Raw genomic sequence first — 26,445 nt, 5'->3', positions numbered from 1 at the left:
AAGTTCTGGAGGTCTGTTTCACAACCGTGTGAATATTCTCACCACCACTGAACTGTACACTTAAAAATCATTAAGGTGGTAAATTTTATGTTTTACCATAGTAAAAAAAAAAAACAAACCCTCAGATTTTTGTAAATATTCTTATCACTAACTTTTATATGTTCTGTTTTTCCCCCTTACACACAAAAGCACATTAAACACCTAAAAACAAATAAGCAATCAAGTCCATGCTTTTCTCCTAAACTACAGATCAGTTTGCAGTTACCAGTGGATGGTGAGTTTATTGGAGTGTTATGATCAAGAGGGAAGACTTTGGTTGCTATTTTAGTACATTGCCATGGAAGATGAAAGACTAGCTGGTTTCCTGGGTCTATAAATTTGAGGTGTGTTGCAACCATCCATTGTGTCAGATGAGTCAACAATCTATGTTGCATTACTATTTCCTTTGGAACTGTTGCATATCTCTGTTCAGACATGTGTTCTCCTACTTAAAACCCAAGGAAAGGGCCTGATACTGTAACAGTTTGTACTCTTTGGACCCAGGGTCCCTTGTCTTCTGTTGCCTTTAGGTCATAGCAAGCATTCAGGCAACCACAAATTAGAACTAGTCTTAGGAACATGACTTTGTGTGTGTGTGTGTGTGTGTGTGTGTGTGTGTGTGTGTGTGTTTGATACCTTCATTGCTTTGGGGGTGGTGGGCAGGTGATCAGGAGCTCTTGGGGGGGGGGGGCGGGCCAACTGCCTCTTCACCACAGGCTTCTGGCTGTGCACGATTGCATTGGCTCTGCCAGTGGCAGCCATGCGCACATCGGGGCGGTACTTGTTTTTGAGGACCACGTATCTGATGCTGCTGAGGGTTGCCTGGGCATTCTTGTTAATGGGCTGCACGTAGGAGGTGTCAGGTTTTTGCTGGTTGGATCCCCGCTTCATGACTACCACTAGACCTTTGCCATCCGCTGCGGGTCAACACCCACAGTCTTGCTGTGAATCACCCCATTGTAGAGGAAGGAATTGTGAGCCTTCAGGTTATGGGCCTCATGCTATGTGTCTGCTCACTCCTCTTCATCAGGAAGCTGGAGCAGTTCGGCACCACTATCCATTGAAAGTGGGCGGACAGGGCAGCAGAGTCGGAAAGAGCCGGAACATGACTTTATGAAGATGTCATAGCAGTATATTTCCTATACATGCCTTCTACAGTGCTGACGCTCTCGAGCAGATATTCTGGGGTTTTTGCTCCTTGGTCAATTCCTAACTTATTTTTACAGAATAATGAATGCAATCTGCTATTTGTTTGAATCTTCTGCTATTTGTTTGAATCCTCAAATTAGCATTTTTATTATGCTGCTAATTTTTTTCTAAACTCATAACCACCGTAATCCTTATGAGCTAGTATAACATCTTAACTTGCTGTACATTCTCCCTTCCCCAGTCCAAACTCTACTTTATAAATGAGGAAAACATGGAACCACTGAGGAACCAAGGGATAAAAGGTATTTTACAAAAATGTAACTTCACATAAATGTGATGCCTGCAAACTTTGTCTTGAAGAAGTTCATCAAAAGGCAGTTAAACAAAGCAGCAAGTACCTGCCACATTGGGCTCTACTGGGAACAGAAGGAAGACAGTCCAGCCACAATCCCAGCTCTTCTCTCACATAACCCTTTAATGGGTTAAGAAGTGGGCCCTTGACTATGACCTTGAGCAAGTTACTCTCAGTCTCTTGCTATCTCTGTTACCTCACCTGTAAAATGGGTATAACAGTAGTACCAACATCATTTAGTGCTTGTAAGCATTAACCCAGTTCATGTAAAATTGCACTAGCCGTGCCTGGCATGTAGTGAGCCCTCAGTAAACGTTAGTTGTAATCATTATCATTCCAACGTATTATTTTTTAAAAATCATCTTCCTAGCTAATTAGTATCCCTGCAACTGTTTTTGTGAAGGAGTTTCTGGGGCCTGATTTTATGACAGATCAACAGCATCCTCTTCCCCACTGGAATGATTCTCTCTGAGCCATCTGAAAACAGATGGATTTTCCTCAAATAGATTCTTTCTGACCACTCCTATTTTGAAGATTATTTTTAGAGCAGTTTTAAGTTCATAGCAAAATTGAGGCAAGGGTAAAGAGATTTCCCATATACCCCCTGCTCAGACACATGTGTAGGGTCCTCCATTATCCACATCCCCCACCAGAGCGGTACATTTGTTGCAACTGATGAACCTACATTGACTCATCAGAATCACCAGAGTCCACAATTTACGTTACAGTTCACTCTTGGTGTTGTACATTCTGTGCCTTTGGATATTTGTATGCATTTAAAGATATGAATGCTCTGTTCCCACTCCAACTGTGTATACTGCAGAACAGTGCTGACGTTCACTACCTGGAGTTAAACTCCAGGTTTAAGAGCCCTGCCCTCACTTCAGACACCAGCTGCATGCCTCAGAGCTACCTGCTCTTCTGACCTATACATTCAGGGATTTCTGTGACCCTCTAGCTTTCAGTAATCATCTAGAACAACTCACAGAGTTCACTGAAAGTGCTGTATTTGTGATTACAGGGTTTTTTTTTTTTTTTTTTTTTTTTAATGTTTATTTATTTTTGAGGGAGAGAGAGAGAGAGAGCATGAGCGGAAGCGGAGAAGGGGCAGAGAGACACACACAGAACCCAAAGCAGGCTCCAGGCTCTGAGCTGAAGTCAGATGCTTAACCAAGTGAGCCACACAGGCACCCCATTACAGTTTTATTAGAAAGCCTGCCTACACATAGAGACATAGAGCAAGGTCTGGAAAGGCCCTGCGTCCGTGGAGTCAGGACGCATCACCCTCCCTTGCACATCGTGTGTCCACCAGCCAGGGATCTCCAGAGTTTTCACTGGGATTTCATGACATAGGTGTGATTGATTGAATCACAGGCCATGGGACTGAAATTAATCTCCAGTCTCCTTCCCCTCCCAAACTGCCATCCTACAGCTATCTAGAGGCTTACCCTGAGTCACCTTGTTAGCATAATAAAGACACTCCTCTCTCAGGAAATCCCAATGGCTTTGAAGCTCTATGCCAGGAACCCAGGAAAAAGACCAGAGATATTCTTTGTTAAATGAGTATCTATATATGTATATATACATATATCTATCTATATCTATCTATATATGTATATATTATCATACATATATAACTCACATCAAGGCTGCACAGAATTTCCAAAATATCATATTCCTTTATTGTTTACTAAAATTATATTAACAATAAGGTACTGGTTACCTTGTGCTGATCAGAACTTCTGCTTGGAAGTTACTATCTTTAATAATAAGGAACACAGGGGAAAATGAGTACATGTTTTGTAATAAATACAGATTAGCAGGCAAAATCACTCAAAGCATGAGGTCCATGGAGAAGAAATACTTAAAGGGATTCTTGATGGTGGAAAGGTTGGGGAAGGCTTATGTAGGGTGGAAACTTACTAATAGGAAAAATTAATCCCTGACAATGTGTTCTTGTGAGGAAGAGAGCACAACTTTTCTTCCCCACCCAACCCTTCCTCTTTCCCCGGGAACAATATTGGTGCAGTTTGACACATGAGGACACAATGGTTACATTTCCTCTGTGTAACCCGGAGTAATGACACCAACAGTAGGGATGCCTAGGAGAGGTGCCGTGTGCTACTTTGAGAGAGAATTAGGGAAAGTGATGCCTTTCTCTTCCTTTCCCATGGATGACACCAGCCCCAGGCTGTTGATGCTACTGGTCCTGGGTACAGAGAGTTGGTGAGAGCCCTGTCCAGTTCATATATCTAATTTTGGTGGGGACATCCCACCTGACCTTTCTTTCCTGGTGTGTTTTCTCTTCCTAACCACACAAATCTAAAACATGTGTGGGGAGAACACCTGTGTGACACACATGTGGTTGTGTTGAATTTCTCCTCTGATCTGCCTGCCTACTGCATCTCAGGGCTGGAGGATCTGGCTCTAAAACTGTTTTCATTGAACTAGACTCACATCCCAAGGAGATGGGCATCATGCCTGATTAGGTGCTCTTCAACACGACTGCAACTTCCTGTCTGGTGTGTGTTTTAAGCCATGTTCCCTAAAGCTTCTTTGGATAAATATTGGCACTCAGACAGTTGCAAAAATGGTCCTCTGCAGGAAGTTAATGAAAAACAGGTAAGACCTGGATTTCAAATCAAAACATTAGAGCCTTGTTTCAGGACAGAGTCTGGAAAGAAACACTGTCTAATCTGAGTGAGAAGAGAGAGGATTCACTGGCAATGAATGGACTGAGCATTAAAGAGCTGTCCTTTGCCACCCCCTGGCCCCAGGTCACCCGTGAAGGCCCCTTTTTCACACTTAATCATAATAAAAAGTGTAATTTGCCAAATCTATGAGTCGCTATTGGAGAAGCCTGCTAAATCACAGGCAAAGAGGAAAATAAAAAGTTTTAGATTGAGAGCAAGCAATTTGAAGGGAAGAAGGTATAATTTGATTCTCTTGAAAACCTGTGTTTTGATGCATGTGGAGTAGTTAGAAAGCACAAGCATTTTAGAGTACAGAGCAAGAAGATAATACAGACGGAGAGGTCTCACGTGCATTAGAAGAGAATAAGTCAAAAGAGCAGAAAATTCTCAATCTGTCCCTTCCTCCATTATCAGATTTTGCTCCTTTGGTTTCTAACCATTTGTGTTGGAGTAAATACTTCACCTGGGTTCTGAAGGCATGTTTAAATAGGCGTAGTGACAGTTCCGTCTGAACAGCATGTACAAAGCTGAAGAATGCATTAGTCAGATTTTTGAGGTATGACATGGAGCTCTGAAAAGGCACATAGTGGCATTTGAGAGTTATCAAAGAAAGCAAGACTTAGGATAAGAAGACATTTTTAATTCACGTATTCATTTAACAAATATTTGCTAAGCATCCACTATGTGCCAGATACTTTTTTAGGCTCTGAAAATACAGAGAAAGAGAAATTTAAAAAACATGGAGCTTATGTGCCTCTGATTTTTATTAGGGAAGGTAGCTAATAAACTAAGAAGTAAATGTGTATTATATAAAGTCAGTTTTAAGTACTCTGGAGGAAAGCAAAGGTGGATAATGACAGTGATTGAGAGTGTGCTTTTTCTGCTCAGATATGTGAGCAGAAGTCAACATGGAGTGAGAGAGTGGGTCGGGAGAATATCTTGGGGAAGAGCATCCAGCAGAAGGAACAGCAGGTATAAAGTCTGAGATGAGATGTATCACCCCCTGAGGTGACAGGAGGGGAACAAGGAGTTTTGGGGAGGCATGACACTTCTGTTTTGGGGATCCTGCAAGGACCACAGAGAATCTCAGTAGTCCCAATAGCCTTTGTATAAACTCTTCAAGGAATTTCCATTATGTAGGTTTACTTTGCATTAGGAAGAGTTCTTAGATCTGTAGCAACTTGTTAGGATTGTCACTTCCCAAACACACACTTGTACAAAACTCATAAAATAATGCATGTAGCCATCGTGTTATGTGGGCATTAATGACCTTGGCCACAGACACAAGAAATGTTCTTTCTGTAATATTACAAACAGTAAACGTCCCTGATCTCGGTCCCTCATGGGTGGATTTCCATTCCCATAGAAGTGATGTGGGAGCAGACTGGGTGTCACCATTACATTCCCAACATCCTGCCAAACCAGTGCCATTTTCTAGCGAGGTACCCATTTTAGAAGATGTAGATGATGCAAGATTCCCCAATCCAATAAGTCAGCTTCCCTGTGTCTTCCAGAATCTTCCAGAGTTATAGGGTAGGTCCCTTTAACAGAAGTGTCTCTCCTGGAGGATGAAGTTGGATATGTACTTCATCTAACTGAGGATGTGGCCAACATAGCCATACTAGTCTTCCACTCTCTGTGGCTCTTGGCCAAGCAGAGTTTGGTCAAGAACTGTTAGCTAAGTTAAGTTAAACCTGACTGTGGATTAAAAATGTAATCTTCAAATACTGCTACTAAATAACTCAAAAGAAGATGAATATAAATTATTTATAATCCACTTCAAATAACGAAAATTATTCTGAGAAAGAAGTTTGTGTTGATAAAGACTTTTGGGAGGCTCAGTGTTTCAGACTCAATCCAGTTAGTTAGGTTTGCTGCCTTCACCAAAGAACCCCTGAGTGCTTGGAGAGACAGTTAGAAAGACATAACAGAGTCACTGGAAACATCCCTGGTTCACCAGGCTTCCACCCTGGCTTCTGGAACCAGCTTGGAAAGATCTGGAATAGCCTGTGGTACTGAAAGTAGCCACTGAAATATTTCTAACATATTCCAGATTTCCTAGGATACAATGGTCACTTTGATCTCTGAACTACTGATGTTTGAAGGAAGCAATTTCATCAGGCAGCCAATTGTGTTGTGTACATCTTGGAGAAATTCCACACCTTGGGATGTCATCATCTTGCTTCCATTTTCTTCCAGCAAACTCATTCATAGTTATTTATTAAGCCCCTATCTGAAGACTGGTACTGGGCTAGAGCTGGATACAGTGTAGTGAGTAAAACAAAAGGTCTCTGCCCCTTGGAATTTTATGTCAGAGGAGATAGAGGTGCAGATATAAACGGTGAGAGATAATACTGAAAGCTGAGTGCCCTAAGCGGGGAGGGTTGCTGAGATGGAGACCAACAGGAGAGGACCCACTCAGGTCAGGTGGCCAAAGCTGGCTTGTCAGAGAAGATAGCCTTTAAGCAGAGGAATGAAGGCAGAAGAACATTCCAGATAAAGGGGATAGCACAAACAAAGACAGTAAGATGAAGAAGAATTCAACACATGTCAGCTGGGCTCTCAGAGAACTGAGGTGTGCTGGACAAAGGGGAGAGTAGCTCTGGGTGGTAAGGATGAAGAGGGGAGTTGGGTCAAGCCACGCAGAGCCATGGGGATGACTGACACAGAGCCCTTGGCTGCTTGTGGGAGGTGGTAGGAGGTGGGCAATGGAAGGAAGGGAGACCGCTGCAGATGTCCATGTCCAGGGCAATGGTGATGGTGACTTGGACAACAGTAGGGGCAAGGAAGATGGGGAGAAGTACACAGGAGATGATCTTTTTGAGAGAGTCTAAATACAGTAGGCTTTGCTGATGGATTGCATTTGCAAGGAAAGACAGATACATCAAAGGAGACTCAGGTTTGTGGAGGTTGGTGGTACCATTTAAAGGGACGGGTACTGAGAAAGAAGGGCAAATTAGGGACGAGCTCAGAGACTACAGTTGGATTGCCTGGGTTCAAATCCTGGCTGTGCCACAGGCAAGCCAAATGACCTTGGAGGAGGAGTCTCTTCTCTGTGTCTTCTCCTCTCTAAAGTAGGGATCATAATAGTCCCAAGTGCATAGGGTGGCTTTGAGGATTAGATGAGCATATATGGGTAAAGCAGAAGTAAGTACAATGTAATTGCTATGTGGGGAAAGAAATCATCTTGAGAGAAAATAATGAATTGATATGTGAGACATAAAAGCAGACACATCAAGTACACATTGAATATATAAGACCAGTGTTCAAAATAGAAGTCTGGGCTGGATTTATAATTGTGGGAGTTGTTTGCATGCAGCAGAGGGCACTGGTGGGAATAACCCACAGCAGGATTAGAGGAAAAGAAAAGAGATTTTCCATTTTACAAGTACCTAATTTATAGAGGTTAGGCAAAGAGGAAACCTGACAAAGAATAAATGCAAGCTGGAGGGGCAAGAAGAAACCCCAGGGATGGGTCCCAGGAGCCAAAAGAAGGCAGAGGTCTGGCTGGGTTGACCATGTTTGACACATGCTTCTGAGAGGTCAAGGTGTCTTCTGATGATAAACTGTGTTTCATGGAAAGCATAACACAAATAGTTTGTCCCTATCTTTCCTCATTTCTGAATCACACATCTTCTACTCCAGCCCAACACCCTCCTCTGTTACAGCTTTCCAGTGCTCTTGCTCTGAGACTCCCCTGATGAAATCATTGTGTTTAAAACAAGAAAAGAAGGCAAGTATGGATCTTTCCTCAGTTGAGTGAGACAAGTAGAAATGCATACATGTCCTCTGGACCTCTTGGACGCATTTCAGACGAAGCTATGATGTCACTGGCTTCTCTCAATCACTGGAGGCCGCCAATCCCTGCTTCTCCCACCCCCTGCTTCTCTCTGCTGCCTCTGGGTGGGAAACACTCCAGCAGTGGTGATGAGGAGCCTGTTGTTTACAGGGATCCCTGCTGTATTCATTTCCTGGGGCTGTTAACAAAGTTTCACAAACTGGGTGTTTTAAAACAAGAGAAGTGTATTTGCTCACAGTTCTGGGGCAAATCAGGGTGTCCATAATGCCATGCTTTCTCTGAAACCTGAAAGAGGATCCCTCCTTGCCTCTTCCAGTGCCTGGTGGTTTGTTGGCAATCTTTGGCGTTCCTTGGCTTTCAGCTGCACAGCCCCAGTCTCTGCCTTCACGGTCACATCACCTCCGACATGTCTCTGTCTTCACAGGGTTGTCTTCTAAGGACACCTGTCATATTAAAGTAGGGGCCCACCCTACTCCAGTATGACCTCATCTTAACTAATGACATTTTAGTCAGCTTATATCCAAATAAGGTCACATTGTGAAGTATTGTGCACTCGGCCCGACACATCTTTTTGGAGGGACACGATTCAACCCATAATACTTGCCTCCCTTGACCATATTTCATCTCAGGGCCCTTTACAATCAGCTTTCTTTGCTTTTGAAAACCAGCTTTTACTAGAAAAATTGAGTGAGAACCCCACATTTTCCAAGTCATGATTGCTTTATTTATTTATTTTTTTAGTCTACTCCACCTTTCTTTCTCTCATAAATCTTCATGACCCCACAGACTGTTTTGACATTGAGCGAAGAGTGATCATTTCTCCCCAGCTTTTCAAGAGTTCCTGAGTCCTGGAAGTTTATATGAGGCATTTATTTGAAAGTTTAATTTTAGGATATGGCCTTTACAGGACTTTATGAAGTGATGAGTGATTTGGCTCTACCTCACCCTCAAAATGTACCTTGTAACAGCAGCTGTTCTCGCTCTGAAGCATTTGGCTTTAAATATGTTTCCTGTCAACAGGATTGCTGCCTTGTGTTTTTCTCTTTCATTCATCCTTCTGAATATACATGTTAAACTTCTTGCAAACCCAATACACTGGGTTTGAAGAAATAGGTACAACCGGGTTTCATGGTCAAGGACAGACTGACCTCTCTCAGGGCAGTTGGGGGCGGGGGGCTGGTGAGGGGAGGTGCCAGCAGACAGCTCTCCAGACCCAGCTTGGCCACACCAATGGCTTCAAAGAATCAGGCACTCTAGTGACCTCCAAAGGATAGTTCTAGAAGATCAGACAAGATGATACTGACATGAAGAAGACAGTTTAAACGAGATGCAGCCTAGCCTGGTAATCAGGAGCAGAAGCTGATGAGACTGTCCACTTCCTGGCTGGGTGAACTTGGACAAGTTACTCAACTATCGGTTTTTGCATTATCCGTAAATAGTATGTACTACACCTGCCTTACAAGCTAATTGTGAAAATTGAATGAGCTAATGCAGGAAATGTGCTTAGCACAGGACTGGCACACAGTAGCAGCAATTGTTATTAATGTCAAGACCTCCTGTTATTTTCCCCCCTTTATTTAGACATTCCTTACTTTAATTTATTTTCCAACTGCTTTCAAGATCATTTCCCCTTTGGGGGAATCCGAAGGTCAAATTTGAGAAAAGGGAAGAAACTAAATGTATTTAAAGAATGCGGAAATCTGATAAAACATTTTTTTTTTTTTATAAATAAAAAGACTTTGCTAAGTATCCGTGTCCTACACTAGCATGACACTTGGCTAGGGTGTCAGGGTTAGTGGAAATAAATGAAGTCAAGCCTTGAGTAGTAGTTTAAATATTAAGGAATTAAGCCTGCAAGGAAGCAGGCAATGCAAATAGTTTCGGTTGTCTGTAAAAATGCCAGCATTCCTGAAACAGTGAGCTCATCATCAAATTCTTCTTCCACCTCCCAGAAGAGAATCTATGGCTTGTTTACTCCTTTTGCTTTGGTTTTCTGGGCAGCTGAGAATGAAATAGAGCAGTGGTTCTCAAACTTTAGCATGCGTTAGAATCATCTGGAAGGCTTGTTAAAACACAGATCCCGAGTTAAAACACAGCCCCAGGGCTGACTCAGTGACTAAGGCTGATTCAGTAAGTTGATTCAGTAAGACTGGAATGGGGCCTGATAATCCGCATTTCTTTTTTTTTTTTTTTTAATTTTTTTTTTTAACGTTTATTTATTTTTGAGACAGAGAGAGACAGAGCATGAACAGGGGAGGGGCAGAGAGAGAGGGAGACACAGAATCTGAAACAGGCTCCAGGCTCTGAGCTGTCAGCACAGAGCCCAACACAAGGCTCGAACCCACGGACCGTGAGATCATGACCTGAGCTGAAGTCGGATGCCCAACCGACCAAGCCACCCAGGCGCCCCGATAATCCGCATTTCAAACAAGTTCCCAAGTGGTGCAGATGTGGCTGATCTAGTACCTACACTTTGAGAACAGCTAATGTGGAATACTGTGATACATTGAGATATGGTGGAGAGCACAGGGCATTTTAGACACGAAAGCAGGCAGATTCAAATTCTCCAGCTGTCCTTAGCAGCAATTATGTTAAGCAAATAACTTCTCTGAAATCAAGTTTCTTCCATTTTTAAATGGAAATACTGTAATAAAATCTACCTTGTTAAGGTCATTGTAAGACTGAAATAAATTGTAAAGCACTTTGTTCATGGACTGGCATGTGCTGGTTTAAAAGATTCTATTAATTTATTTTACTGTACAATTTTTTTCATAAGTCATGTAAATATTCTCGAATGTTCCGGGCAACCAAGTCTATCAAATGAATAATACTGCTTATTTAAATAACTGAGGCATTCTGAAAAATTTCACAAAGCTTCCACTTTAGAATTTCTATGCCATTTTTCAATCTGGTGTGTGTGTATGTGTGTGTGAATGTGAGTGTGTTTGTGTGTGTGTGTGTCTTTTTTTTAATTAAACAAGCAGTTCCTCCCCATTTAATTCTTACTAGGTGGCAAATTACAGAACAGACTGAGAATTCCAGCCTTCTCTGATTTTGCGCGTTGGAATTTCAGCATAATTTGATGTGTAGGTAGTAGAGGACAGTGAAAAGGTCAAGGCTAGAGTGCAAACCTTGAGTTTTCATGAACAATTAGAATCTGGTTGCAGTTTTGCCTTCTAGTTTTCAGAAGCAGACACGCGTGGTACAAAACCACCAGGGAACTTCTTAAACGCGTAGAGTCTACCTTAACACCTCATTCCTATATGGTTCAGAATGTCTAATGAGGGACCTGGTCAAATGCATTTTAAAGAATCACCCCAGGTAATACAGACATTACATTTCCAGAAAGACTAGGAGTAGGCTGGAATGGTCATGACTGCATTCAAATTCAGGTTCTGCTGCTTAATTAGCTGTGTGAGTTTGAGCAAATTCGCCAATCTTCTTAATGTCTTTTTTTTTTTTTTTTTTTGAGAGAAAGAGGTTGAGGTGAGGGGGGTTAGAGAGAGAAGCTTTTCTTGTTGTTAAAATTTATTTATTTTTGAGAGGCAGAGAGACAGAGCATGAGTGGGAGAGGGGCAGAGAGAGAGAGGAAGACACAGAATCTGAAGCAGGCTCCAGGCTCTGAGCTGTCAGCACAGAGCCTGATGTGGGGCTCGAACTCACGACCCATGAGATCATGACCTGAGCCAAAGTCAGACGTTTAACCGACTGAGCCACTCAGGCACCCCAAGAAAGAATCTGTTTTTTTTTTTTAATTTTTGTTAATGTTTATTTATTTTAGAGACAGAGTGTGAGCGGGGGAGGGGCAGAGAGAGAGGGAGACACAGAATCTGAAGCAGGTTCCAGGCTCTGAGCTGTCAGCACAGAGCCTAACGCAGGGCTTGAACTCATGCCATGAGATCATGACCTGAGCTGAAGTCAGACGCTTAACCGACTGAGCCACCCAGGTGCCCCGGGAGAGAGAGAGAGAGGGAGAGAGAGAGAGAGAGAGAGAGAGAGAGAGAGAGAGAGAGAGAGAGAATCTTAAGTAGGCTCCAGGCTCAGTATGGAGCCTGACTCAGGGCTTGATCCCATGACCCTAGGATCATGACCTGAGCCAAAATCAAGTCTTAGATGCTCAACCCCTCCAATCTTCTTAAACATTGGTATCTTATATGTGAAATGGGTCATTCTTACTCATTTATCAGAGCTGTTGTGCAGGTCATATTAACATATCTATTAGGTGCCTAGCACAGTGCTGGGTGTGAAGCACTCAAATGCTCCAATATTGTGGTAGATCTTCTAAAATGCCAGATATTTAGATAAGATCAACACAAAAGTTCCTAGATGGATAGAACTGAAATGAAGCCAGTTGGCTCTGTGAGTCCATAAAATATTTACTAAGCCTTGGAGAAATGATTCTCCAAAGATTATATTGAAGTGACTGATTTCTTACAGGTGCCATTAGATCAGACGCATTCACAACTAGTTTCTAACCTGTTATAAACACTCTTTTAGAATTAGAATTCCTTATTTTGGATGATCGTATTGAAACAAATTGTTCAACCTAATGTACTGAATCAGTGGCTTCTCATTTTTTACTGTGCCAGAACATTAATTTTCCATTCACTTTAATGTGGCAAGATAATGTCCAATTGTGAAAATATTAAACACTTCAGGAGAGCCTAAATGAAGCCATGTTAGCACAAGACAACAGAACCAATATTATTCAGTAACAGGATAGGAAAATCAACTTAGAAAGAAAACATTATTACTGTAAAGACACGTTTTTATTCCAAGAGTTAGTAAATAACATATAAATACATGTTTACTTGGATTTTTCTCAACATCTTTGTGGCTGTTGTACAGTCTCTTAAGCAGTTTTAAGATATTTTATCCTTTCTGTAAAATGGTCTTTCCCAGTTTACTGATGTATTTCTAATTTGTGTGTTTAAAATTAGTATCATGGCATTTTTCATTTCCATGCTATTCCTGAAGGTTTATGTTAATGGCTTTCAGAGTTTATCAGCCGCAATCCTTTAAACAAAGCTTAAGAACACACAGTCCTAATGGGGTTTTCATTTGTGGATCCTTTAGTGTAAGGTTCCCCAAGGACAGTGGTCAGCATTAATGAAAACATCTTGAAGTCTGTAAACCACAGTTACTTCTGTGTTAGATGTAGTGAAAAGCCTTGAGCTATCACTTGAAAACAAAGAGGATGCAGGAAATTCTCTCTCATTGCTTTCACGCAGTTGCCACTTTATAGCAAATATTTTTCAGAGTCACCAGGATTAACATAATTTATTGTTCTAGAGAACAAATGTTGTATATTTCTAATTTGTTACACCAGAGGGGAAAAATGAAAGGCCTCTTTGTATATGTAGCAAATGTCACATTGCCTGCCTGTCTGGGGATGGGAGAGTCTCCTGAACCACTCCTGAAGAGAAAGGAAGTTGCTGCAAATTATGGGTTTGTTATGCTTCCAACGTGCATGTGGGAATGTACATAATACAAACAAAGAGGTCATTTTGAATTAGTGGCACTTCGAAATATTTCCTTCCAGGTTGGACACCGAGGGACAATGCAAGATTATCCGGGCTTCAGCCCATCAGTGGATGCTGAAGCGATTCGCAAGGCAATCAGAGGAATTGGTCAGTACTGCTTTGTAATTCCTCTCTTTATGTTGAAGCAAATCAAGAAAGTTACAATTTAAGTGCATTGGTTCAGGGGTGCCTGGGTGGCTTAGTCAGTTAAGTGTCTGACTCTTGATTTTGGCTCAGGTCATGATCTCACGGTTTGTGAGTTCCAGCCCCACATCTGGCTCTGTGCTAACAGTGCAAAGCCTCTCTTGGAGTTCTCTCTCTCCCTCTTTCTGTCCTTACCCCACTTGTGCTCTCTCTTTCTCTCAAAATAAATAAATAAACTAAAAAAATATTTTTTAATATTTAAAAAAATAAAATAAAAAATAAAAGTGCATGATTCAATTTGCCCAAGTTGGGTTACTTGACTATAGAAATTGTAAGGACTGGAGCGCCTGGGTGGCTCGGTTGGTTAAGCGTCCGACCAGCTCAGGTCATGATCTCGTGGGCTTGTGAGTTCAAGCCCTGCATCAGGCTCTGTGCTGACAGCTCGGAGGCTGAAGCCTGCTTCAGATTCTATGTCTCGCTCTCTCTCTGCCCCTCCCCTGCTCAGGCTCTGTCTCTGTCTCAAAAATAAATAAACAGTAAAAAAAAAAAAAAAAAAAAAAAAAAATTTAAAATCATAAGGACTTTTAAAAAATGTGAAATAATAAGGAAAAATGTATGGGACACCCAGTTTTATTAAATCTTAATATTTGCCATATTTACTTAATAGGAAACACTACCATCACCATGGACCAACAAGAATGGTCATCATAATGAATCATTACAGATACCATCCCTGCTGATTCTTCCTGGATCTCTTTCCTCCTCAATCCCCTTTCCACACTGATTTGTAATGCCACTTCTGTCTTGTAAGTTTCTCTATTTTTCTGCTCATTTTTCTCACCATCATAAACTAGAGTGTATTCTCGTGAAACTTAATTCTGTAACTACATGTGTATGTATGTATTGTTTTCTATGGTCTCAAACAGTATAAATTGGAACCATGTTGTGTATTATATGTACATTCTTCTGCAACTTCTTTTTGTCTGTTAACATTTTTTTAAATTTTTTAAAAATGTTTATTCCTTTTTGAGACAGAAAGAGAGCGCAAGCAGAGGAGGGACAGAGGGAGAGGGAGACACAGAATCTGAAACAGGCTCCAGGCTCTGAGCTGTCAGCACAGAGCCCGACGCGGGGCTCAAACCCATGAACTGTGAGATCATGACCTGGGCCAAAGTCTGATGCTTAACCAACTGAGCCACCCAGGCACCCCTCTTAATATTATGTTTTTGAGATTTATCCATGTTGATATGTTTAGCTCTGCTTCATTAACTTTACTTGCATAGTAGTCTATTGAATTATTAGATCATAAGATGGGATATTGATGGAACATGTAAACGGCCTACAATTCTTTTCTATTACAGTATAAAAATGCTGAATTGAATATTCCTGTGTACGTCTTGTGCACATTTGCTAGCATTTCTCTAGAACATAACAAATGGAATTCAGAGTTGAAGATGTTCATCTTCAAATTAACTAGAAATTTTGCCAAACTGCTCTCTAAAATAATATGCAAATTAACATTCCTAACTAGCAGTACATGAGACTTAGTCCTGCTCCATATTCTCACCAGTACTTGCTAAGGTCACACTGTTCTGTTTTCCCAACTGAGTGGCTCTAAAATTGTATCTCACTCTGCATGTATGTTTGCTTCCTCTCTTCCCCATCCCCCAAGACTGATATGATTGAGTCTCCTTTCTTGTTCATTTGCTTCTTCTTTCTTGAATTATTTCTTCATATCTATTACCCATTTTTTCAGTTGGATTGTCTTCTTCATGACTGGCAAAATTTTTTCTTTTTTATAAATTCTGGATATAAACTTTTTTTTAAAATTACAATCCATGAAAATATCTTCTTCCAGTCTGTGATTTTCTTTTAACGTTGGTTATAGTAATTTATATTGCATAGAAATTTTAAATTTTAGTGAAATCAAGTTTACCAGTATGTTTTTATGATATACTTATTACTGTGCCTTTTCTGTAACGGGCTCATAAAGATATTCTCCTGTGTTTTCTCTCCAAAGTTTTACAGTCTTATTTTTCACATTGGGATGTTCAATCTACCTGGACTTAACGTTTGTGTATTTAAAGGTATCTAATTTTATTTTATCTCGAGTGGCTAGTTCATTGTCCCAGCACAATTTATTGAAGAATACATCCTTTCCACACTGATTTGTAATGCCACTAGTGTCTTGTAAGTTTCTCTTTTTTTCTGCTCTCTGCTATGCTCCATTGGTCTGTTTGCCTATCCCTGTCTCAATATCACATTGTCATAGTTATTATTATAATTTTGTAATTAGTATCTAATAGGGCAAAAGCTTTTCTTGGCCCAATTCCCTCCCCTCTGAATTTTAGGGTCAGTTTGTTAGGTTCCATGAAATATACTGTTAGGTTTTTTTTATTGGTGTAATATTATCTCATTTCTGTCTGTTTGGCTTTACATTTTCTTTCTGTTTCTAAATGACAGTCATTTCTTCCTTTCTCTCTGTGCTTTCCCTGTTTATGCTCGATGTTGAGTAGACTGTTCCATGAGGTTAATGTCAAATTGAACAAATTAATAGTCTTTAAATTCTATTGCTTGTCTTTTCTTTTCTTAATATCATGTTTCTTTACAAATTTTTGCATTTGGGGTTGCAGAAGCAGAACCATTACCTATGTGTTCTCAGTCCAGAATCAGGTATCCTAATGGCATTTGCATTAGACATGTGTCTGATCCCGTCTCTGAACTAGGAGGCAGCTGTTTTACTTTCCTGTCTTGAGCATATGCAAAAGCAAGAGATGAAAAACCTCCTAGCATACAAACTACACACAACTGCGAGCAGTAGCTTTGTCTGGAGTCTAGGGCCATAAGGCGTAGAGATGCAAAGAAGGGGTAGAAAATTAGAACAGAGATGGGAGGCAGAAGCTAGACCCTAAAGAGCAGGTGCGTGAGCTACGGGGCTTGAGCTTCATCCTGAAGGTTACAGAGAACCATTAGGATTTCAACCGAGGGATTGACATGATCAGGTCCATTTTAAAGAATTTACTGAGGCAGGGTGCCTGGGTGGCTCAGTCACTTGAGCGTCCGACTTCAGCTCAGGTCATGATCTCACAGTCCGTGAGTTCGAGCCCCGCATCGGGCTCTGTGCTGACAGCTCAGAGCCTGGAGCCTACTTTGGGTTCTGTGTCTTCCTCTCTCTCTCTCCCTGCCCCTCCCCTGCTCATGCTCTGTCTCTCTCTGTCTCAAAAATAAATAAAAACATTACAAAAAAAATTTTTTTAAGAATTTACTAAGGCAGTAACTACAGTATGAATTGGAAGGGGGTCAAGTCAGGAGGCTATTGACGTTTCTAGATAAAACATGATGCATGCACAAGGGCCAAGGAGAGGGAAAATTCAAGAGATGCTGATGATTGCTACCCTGTAGGGAGTAAAGAAAAGAAAAGGGTAGACCACTAGGGTCTTTGGTTGGGTGACTGTATCCATAGTGATGCCATTGATGAGGGTGCATAGAATGAAACACAAGTTAGAGAGGAAAGAGAATGAATTCAACCTGGAGCATCTGAGATACTTGTGCAGTTGGGGGTGGCTAGTCGTGCCCCAACACAGATGCCATTACAGGTCCAAATCGATCATCAGACTCACAGGACACAACTAGGCTTTAATTGAGTTCCATGTTTACTTAATGCCATAGAAGAATCCAGGGCCAGAGATGTGGTGGGACAGCATCTTTCCCTGGGAGGCCCAGCCACTAACCAAGTACATGGTTTGTTTGCCCCATCCTTGATGTATATAGAGTGTGTACCATGGCCACTGGCATATATAGCCAAGGAGCATGTGGGTCACCTCAACACTGAGAAGTTGAGCCTTAAGTTCCAACTGATTTTTTATACCATGAATCACATAGGCCCAAGGCACATAAGCCAACTCAGAGCTCCCCAACCCAGGGGTAGTCCTCACTGCAAATGAGGTGGACACAACTCCCCATGTTACTTCATACTTTAATTACCAAGAAAATAGTGACCTTGAGGACATTCTCAAACAGGCCAGCATCAGCCCTTTACTTACAACAGGTGCTTAAGTCTATGGGTCTGGTATGTCTGAAAGTGGTACAACTCAGAGAGGGAAATATATGTTTTGGGGTCAGAGATTTGGTTTTACATTCTTGCTACTAAAAAGCTGCATGACTTTGGCAAATGAGATAACTTTTCTAAATATTGTGTTTTCATCTTTGGAACAGCTGAATCCTACCTACCGCCCAGAGCTTCAGTGAATATTATGACCATGAATAAAAGGTATCTAGAATATGGCAGGTTCTCAATACATGTCAGTTCCTTTTTTTTAGAGAAAAATATTTGACATCAAGTAGGGAGATAAGAGAGAGATAAAAGGTGATAGGACAGCAACTGAACCTCATAAGGGGGGAAAAAACCCTAGTTCAAAAGCAACACATTCCTCGCACTACTCCCTCGGTCTGATATACAGGGAGGAATATTTGGACAATAATTGTTGTCTTTCCCCCAAACTCCCCTAAATTAATTTTCTTTTCCAAAAGCCTGGCAAAGAAATGCAGATTCCAACCTGGTAAGAACCTGGAAATTAAAAATTAAAATGCCTTCCTCTCTGCATTTGTTTCAAACCATTGATCATTTCTCCTTTGTTCATAACAGATATTAGGCATCCTTGGGTTGATGGTGAGTAATATTCTTTTTGTTTCGTTTAGGAACCGATGAGGAAACCCTCATCAGCATTCTGACTGAAAGGACAAATGCACAGCGGCAGCTGATTGTTCAGGCGTATCAAGCAGCATATGGAAAGGTATGATTTGATTAACATGACAACTAGTAAAGAGCTAATCACTATGGATCAGGGATGCTCCCACGTGATTATGCCTGCAGATCTTTTGTTTCAGCCCAAGTGTAACAGAAAGTACCCTGTGTATCCAGTCACAGGTAGGAGTCCTGGTTTTGCTCTTAACTGGCTGAATGGCTTTGCATATGTTATTTGCTCTTTCTGGACCTCAATTTTTCCACCTGCTGAATAAGGAGGGTTGCCTTAGACAAGTAACGTTAAACCAGGAATGATTCTGCTCCCCAAAAGATATTTGGCAATGTCTTGAGACATTTTGATGATCACACCCGGTGGGAGAGAAAGGGATGTTTCTGGAATGTGGTGGGTGGAGGTCAGGGATGCCACTAAAGATCCTGCAATGCACAAGACAGCCCCCATAGGTAAGAATTATCTGACCAGTGCTCACGTCGACAGCACATATACTAAAATTGGAACGATACAGAGAAGATTAACTTGGTCCCTGTGCAAGGATGATGTGCAAATTCGTGAAGCGTTCCATATTTTTGTTTGTGAGTTCGAACCCTGCTTCTAGTTCTGTGCTGACAGGGCAGAGGCTGCTTGGGATTCTCTGTCTCCCTTCTCTCGGCCCCTCCCCCAGTTGTGTGCTCTGTCTCTCTCTCTCTCTCTCAAAATAAAGACATAAATTTTTCAAAAAAAAAAAAAAAAAGGATTATCTGATCAATTATCTGGTAGATCCTGTCTTCGATGATCTTTAATTTGTCTTCCAACTTTAAAATATTTTTGTAATTGTAGATTTAATTCATTCAGCAAATGAAAACTTACTTGTATACAAGAACATTTTGTGTCTTTTCCACACAGTGTATTTGTTCAATGATAAACTACGATGTGTCAGGAGTGGGATATTTCTCTGTGTCAGGAGATATCCTTGTCTTTGGAGACTCACTGATCTAAAAAGCAGATCCCTCTTTTTCTTATGAGGTTAAAATTTTATTAGAAAAATTAGAAGTAGGGGCGCCTGGGTGGCCCAGTTGGTTAAGCGTCTGACTTTGGCTCAGGTCATGATCTCACGGTTTGTGGGTTTGAGCCCCACATCCGACTCTGTGCTGACAGCTCAGAGCCTGGAGCCTGCTTTGGATTCTGTGTCTCCCTCTCTCTTTGTGCCTCCCCTACTCAAGCTCTGTCTCCCTCTGTCTCTCAAAAATAAATAAACATTGAAAAAAAATTTTTTTAAAGAAAGAAAAATAAGTGAATAAAATAAATTCGGATCTTGGTAAGTGCTATGAAAGAATTAAAATGGGATGGTGTGGTAGAGAGTGACTGGTGAATGGCTCCTTGAAATAGGGTGGTGAAGACATATCAGTGACAGGGTGTTACCTTACTCTCAGCTGAAAGTAAACAGTACTAAGGATTCTGGTTTTTTGTTTCTGTCTTTGCTTTTGTTTTTTTATTTGCTTGATCTGGGGAAGAGCATTACAGTCAGAAGGCCCAGCAAATGCAAAAGCCCTGAGGCAAAAACAAGCCGGGAATATTTAAGAAACAAAAAGACTTCCAATATGGCAGAAGTGTGGAGAATAGAGGGAGCAGATGGGAAAGATGCCATGGGTGGGGGGAGATTTCAAATATGCTGGGCCTTGCCGTCTTGCTACAGAGTTTAGGTTTTACTCTAAGAACAACAGAGAATCATTGAAAGTCTGTAAGCAAGAGAATACTGTAAACTAATTTATATTTTCAAAAGATCATTTTAGCTTCTGTGGCTAACAAACTGTGGTGGGAAAAGAGTGGTAACAGAGCAGTCAGCCTGCTGAGTCCAGGTGAGGACTGAGGGTGTATAGTGACCATCCACAGGCAGCTCAGGCATCACCTCCTGGCAGTGTTTTCCACACCCCCGGACTCTATGAAGACACCCTTCGTAATGTTTAACCTTCACACTTTATCAGATACTTAACATATTATACTGAAATTTTATCTTCAAATATTTCTGGTTTTCCTATTAGAGTATAATATCCTAGGAGTAAAGATTTTTAACTCACCTTTAAAAGCCTACCACAGAGCAGGTGCCCAGTAAATGTCTGTCAAATTTAATGAATTGCCAAGCTTCTCAAAAAGGCAAAACACTCACGTATAGGGAACATGAATGATCCATTGGCCTTTCAGTATTTCCAAAATATGGAGGAAGGAAGGATGGAGGTGAAGGGTGACCCCATTTCTCACAGTGGGATGGAATGAGAGCATGTGAAGGAGGATTCAGTTGGGAAGTCCTGGGTTGAGGACAGATGGTAATAACAGTTTAGCATTTAGAGAGGAAACACCCTGTGGCGATTAAAGTGGAGCTAGTGACCCTTGGCTCTCTCCCATTTGTTTTGCCTGTTCCCCACCCACTAGGCCCCCCAGTGGCATGGTAGATGTTGGTATGTATCTACATTGTCATAGCAGTCTGGGAGGCTGCCAGCCTCTGTCTCAGAGCTGAAAATAATCAGCAGCAAGAAAATAATAATTCAATAACACTCCTTTGAATATTGAAAATAAAAACCATATTACCTGCCTTCAAGCAGGGAAGATGGACTGTACTTACGTAATAAGTGAAAACAGTGCCAAGGGACAATACTAAGTAATAGGTGCCCCATTACATTCAGGGTTTTCCCTGCTGTTGCCAGGAAACTGCTTTTGATGGCTTGTGGTTCCACACTCTTAGCAGAGGCAAGTGACCACCACTGTCCTCTGTTCCCTTTTCTCTCCAGAGTTCTTTAGCGGTCACTGAGAAACAAGGAATCGAGCAACTACCCATGAATCTGGGTGTGAATTACAGAGCTCCTCTTCCTCTTCTTCCCCCCACCCCAACCCAAGTATTGAGAGCATCTTTGGTGTGGGAAATGCATTGTGATACACAGTTCCTATCAGTGGCACTCATGTAACCCTTTCCATTGGCTTTCCTTCAGAAAACCTATAAAACAGAACATGTTGGAAGCAGTCACAAAATGCAGATTAAATCCTTAGAAATAGTTCACCATTTCCTTTTATTCCCTGTGAATTGGCATGTTTTTGTTTGAATTGATACATATGTTTATCTTTCACTATGTGACTCTAAAGAAAGAGAAAGGAAAAGTATTTCACACTTTCTTCTTTGGGGTTCTTTATCTTAGGAACTGAAAGATGACTTGAAGGGTGATCTCTCTGGCCACTTTAAGGAACTCATGGTGGCCCTTGTGACTCCTCCAGCCATGTTTGATGCGAAGCAGCTGAAGAAATCCATGAAGGTATGAGCCCAGTCTGAGCCATTTCCACCTGAGATTTGACTAGGTCATCAAGAGTAGTGACTTTCTTCCAGTGCACACTTGAGACATGGGTGTAAAAAGGACAGATTGGATGTCATTTTGATGCTATACTATCCGAGTGGTAAAACAATACTGAAATGGGGAACGGTTGTGGAACCTTGTGCCCACATGTTCTTGGGCTGAAAGGATATTGTCATATCCTAATTCTGTTTCCATGGTTTTTGACCCAAAGAGTCAAATTCTCTACTTTGTTGTCATTGAGAGTAAATGGCACCATCATCAACCCCATTGCTTAGGTCAGAAACCCAAAAGAATCTTTGATACTTTGCTTTGCCTCACTCTTCAAAGCTCCCAAATCTGTCTGCAAGTCCATCTATCAGAAATGTGTGCAGGGCGCCTGGGTGGCTCAGTTGGTTAAGCGTCCAACTCTTGGTTCAGCTCAGGTCATGATCTCATGATTCATGAGTTTGAGCCCCATGTCAGGTCCTGCCCTGACAGTGAAGAGCCTGCTTGGGATTCTCTCTCCTTCTCTCCCTGCCCCACCCTAGCTCACATGCTTGTTCACGTGCTTGCATGCACGTGCACACTCTCTCAAAATAAAAAAAAAGAAAGAAAGAAAGAAATGTGTGCATGTCTCTCAGGATTCATTGCTACCATTCTACTTCAACCACCACCATCTCTTGACTGGACCATATCAATAGCTTTCTAGTTGGTCCTTTTGCCTCTATTTTTGCCCACTTGAAATCCATTCACCACAGAATAGCCAAAATTATTTTTATAAAGTCATTTTTGGAATCATATTATACTATTCACCTGCATAAATCTCCAATGGCTTTGAATACTTAAAATCCAAACTTCTTACTATGACCTTCATCACCCATCACAGTCTGGCTCCTATCTCTTGACTTCTTAAAAATTCTATCTGTGCTGGTCAGGGTTGCCCAGAGAAGCAGAAGCAGTAGGCAGGAGATATATATTACTAGATTTATTGCAAGGAATTGGTTACATAATGATGGAACTGGCTGGGCAGATCCAAAATCCGTAGGGCAGGCTGGAACTCTAAGCACAAGCTGGAGCTGTTGCCTGCAGATGGAATTTCTTCTTCTTCAGAGAAGCCTCAGCTCTGCTCTGAAAGCCTTTCAACTAAGTTGGGTCCACCTGAAATATCTAAGATGATCTCCTTTACTTAAAGACACTCAATAATGGACTTTAGTTATGTCTACAGAATACCTTCACAGCAAACCTAGATTTGTGTTTGATTGAATTAACTGAGGACTGTAGCCTGGCCAGGTTGATAAAGTTCCATAAAACTGCCCATCACACCCTTTCCTCCCTCTCCCCCGATTCAGTACTATAGCTACACCGGCCTTCTCTCTGCTGCTTGAACATTCTAAGCTTATTCCTACCTTGAGGTCTTTATACATGATGTTCTTTCCATCTGGAATGTTTCCCTCCACATATTTTCTATCAATTCACTCAGTTTAATTTTCTTAATTGCACCTAATACCATCTAAAATTATGTCGTTTATTTTTTGCTATTTGTTTATTTTTTTTTCCATCCAATTAAAAGGTATATCTCCATCATAACAGGGAACCTCATCAGTTTTGGTCTGCATCTTCTGAAATGAAGTAGGTGCTCAATGCATTTGTTGAGAGGAAGGAAGGAGTCTATATCTGAGGCATAAGCTGTATTCTGCCTCCTTATCAGAGATAGGAGATATTTTTCTTTTCTGTGGAAGATGTATGGGCACCCAAGAAGCAGATGCCAAGATGGGATGAGACACACAAGAGATTTCCTGGGGAAAATCTTTTTTTTTTTTTAATGCTTATTCATTTTTTGAGAGATAGAGAGAGACAGAGCATGAGTGGGGCAGGGGCAGAGAGAAATGGAAACACAGAATCTGAAGCAGGCTCCAGGCTCTGAGCTGCCAGCACAGAGCCCGATGCAAGGCTTGAATTCATTAACTGCAGGATCATGACTGAGCCGAAGTTGGCCACTTAACTGATTGAGCCACCCAGCACCCCCCTCCCTGGGGGAGATCTTATGAGGGATAAAGAAGTGTCAGAGCAGGGTAAGTTGGGTGAAGCTTCAGATGGCAATACAGGGCTTACACACATGACAGAGGGACAGAAGTAGGCTCAGATAGCAGGAGCCTCCGTGCACAGGGCAGCTCAAAGAAAACCATGGCAGGCCGATGGGGAGCTCCAAAGCAAAGACTGCCCTTTGGAGAAGTCCTACACCGGGCAGAAATGGCCCAGCTCCAGTACCCCTTCCATGTTCAGTCACTTGCTGAGACAGCTTGGAGGGAGAATAGCCTTTTTGTGAACCACGTGGCAGATCCAGAGCTATGGCAGTTGGAGGCTATCAACCAACTATGTTCTTTGCAGCAGACTCTCTTAAAATGAAGTCTGAGTGGTGCATTTCTATGGCTGCCACATGGGGGGCAGTTTAACAGGTACAATAATAAGGATTAGATTCACCAATAAAGATGCAAAAAATTTCTCTCTTATGCAAAAGAAATCCAAAGTAAGCAGTCCAGAGCTGGGTGTCATGGCACTATCATTATCAGGCACTCAGGCTCCTTCTATCTTGAGGTTTGTCCATCTTCAGCCTGTAGATTACACTTTTTGGCTAAAGATGGCAACTCAAGATCCAGGCAATATGTCTTTACCCCAGTCAGCTAAAAAGAATAAGAGACAAAGAAGGGTTCATTCCCTCTCTTTAAGGATTCTCAGAAATCGTATGTGGTATTTACATATATTCTATCGCTCATAATTTAGTCATATGAACAAACCTAGCTCTAAGGGAGGCTAGGGAGTAATATAGTATCTATTTGGGTAGCTATGTGCTAAGTTATAAATTAAGGGTTTTATTATAAGCAAAGAGGGTAAAAGAGATGGGGTCCATTCAGTTTTGCCGTGAACCTAAAACTGATCTAAAAAATAGTCTGTTTTTAAATTAATTAATTAATTAATTAATTAAAATGGAGAGATGTTGAGGGCAGCTAGGAATCTGTGCCACAGAGGGACAGAATTCAGCCTCTTTTCGTAAGCTGCATCAACATTATTTGATCAAGTGCTAGTGTAAATGGCTTTTCATAGAGTCACAGTGTGATTCAGTGACCTCAGTATAAATCAAGGCTCAGGGTAACTAGTCCCCAAGTCAACTAGGCCCATGACACACATTACTGAGCCTTTAAAAATCTCCCTATATGAAGATGATACCTGCTGACCATCTAGTGCAATGGTAGAAGGATGAACCCATTCAAAAGAATTGCAGAGCCCTTAATAAACATAATGGTGTGTTCAAATGCTCACTTCTGATCTTGAATGGCATAGGCTTTTCCCTTTGTGCTATTTATTTCTGCAATTATTCAATTTATTCTTTACACTAGAGTAGGACATTTTCTTGAAAATGTTGGTGTCAGTTTAGATGATTTGTGTTATTTTTGTACTAAAGTATGTGGAAAAATTAGAAAACTATAGCAATATGCAACCTTATGTGGATTTACTAAAACTTCTTTTCATCTGTATAAAACAAGATATCAAGCCTGAAATGCATGAAATTAAGTGTTTTAAGTATTCTAAAAATAGATTTCTTTTTTCTTTTTAGGGTGTCGGAACAAGCGAGCATGCATTGATTGAAATCCTCACCACCAGAACAAGCAGGCAGATGAAGGAGATCTCCCAAGCCTACTATACAGGTAGTCTTATTTTCTGCTTACTTTTCCCACTGTCCACACACATATGAGCCAATGTTGCTTTTCCGAGACACCCACCACGCTCTTCTTCGCAAGGCATTTGGGGAAGGCAAGACATAAAAAGGAGGATACATTCTAAAATGGGCTAAATGTGGATTTTCAGAGAAATTTTGAATATGACCCAAGCTAGAAACTGCTGCATAACAATGGCATTGACATTTCTCATTTATAACATTACAGCTATAGGGGATTTTGCCCTTGGCAATCACTATTTATTGAACCAACTATTTTCATCAATGTAAGATTTCATCAAATCATGGTATATTAATATTATATATTAAAAACCGCTCAGATTAGCCTCATGATTTTTGGTGTGGAAAATGAGACGAACCATTTAGAGAATGTGTTGAGCATGTGGATTCAGTATAATTGGCTCAAGTCCTAATAATCTGTCAGCTGTGACACAGACTACCGAGGGTTAATTCTGACAGACTACCGAGGGTTAGCATGACTACACAAGTTAAAGCACAGCCCCCACAGGACTACCCTCACTTCAGACACCAGCCACAAGCTGAGTGCTCCCAGGCCGTGTGCCCTTCTGACCAAACGGCTACACATTTAGGGGTTCCCACTACTTCCTCGGGTTCAATAGCTCACTAAAATGACTCACAGAACTTAAGAAAGCATTATACAGTCAACCCCTGAACAACGTGAGGGTTAGGGGCACCGACCCCCAGCACAGTTCAAAATCCATGTATAACTTTTGACTCCCTCAAAACCTAACTGCTAATAGCCTGCTGTTGACCAGAAGCCTTACTGGTAACATAAACAGTCAATTAACACATACTTTGTATGTTGTATGTATTATATACTGTGTTCTTATAATAAAGTAAGCTGGAGTTAAGAAAATGGTTTTAAGAAAATCACAAGGAGGGGCATTTGGGAAGCTCAGGAGGTTGAGCGTCCGAATTTGGCTCAGGTCATGAT

At 41.3% G+C, this 26,445-nt stretch overlaps 1 protein-coding gene, 1 non-coding gene and 1 pseudogene across 5 annotated transcripts in view; 2 read left to right on the top strand and 1 right to left on the bottom strand.

The window, feature by feature from the left end:
* The window catches only part of ANXA3 (annexin A3), a 53,493-nt gene that overhangs the window by 7,134 nt on the left and 19,914 nt on the right, over nucleotides 1-26,445 (top strand). For all 4 annotated transcript variants that reach the window (XM_053901466.1, XM_053901468.1, XM_053901465.1 and 1 more), the window contains 4 exons: nucleotides 13,575-13,662; nucleotides 18,397-18,491; nucleotides 21,626-21,739; nucleotides 25,371-25,461. In XM_053901466.1, the coding sequence (XP_053757441.1) occupies nucleotides 13,575-13,662; nucleotides 18,397-18,491; nucleotides 21,626-21,739; nucleotides 25,371-25,461 (388 nt within the window). The remainder of the gene's footprint in view (nucleotides 1-13,574; nucleotides 13,663-18,396; nucleotides 18,492-21,625; nucleotides 21,740-25,370; nucleotides 25,462-26,445) is intronic.
* On the bottom strand, nucleotides 571-4,016 carry LOC128776699 (60S ribosomal protein L28-like; annotated as a pseudogene).
* LOC128776736 (U6 spliceosomal RNA) lies at nucleotides 18,923-19,029 on the top strand. The gene has a single exon (XR_008421914.1). It is a non-coding gene; the product is annotated as a U6 spliceosomal RNA (small nuclear RNA).

The sequence above is a fragment of the Panthera pardus genome, unplaced genomic scaffold (genome assembly GCF_024362965.1).
Source record: "Panthera pardus isolate Hobbes unplaced genomic scaffold, ASM2436296v1 HiC_scaffold_13, whole genome shotgun sequence".
Lineage (NCBI taxonomy): Eukaryota > Metazoa > Chordata > Mammalia > Carnivora > Felidae > Panthera > Panthera pardus.
Note: the sequence above shows the minus strand (reverse complement) of the source record. Positions and strands in the feature narration are given on the sequence as shown.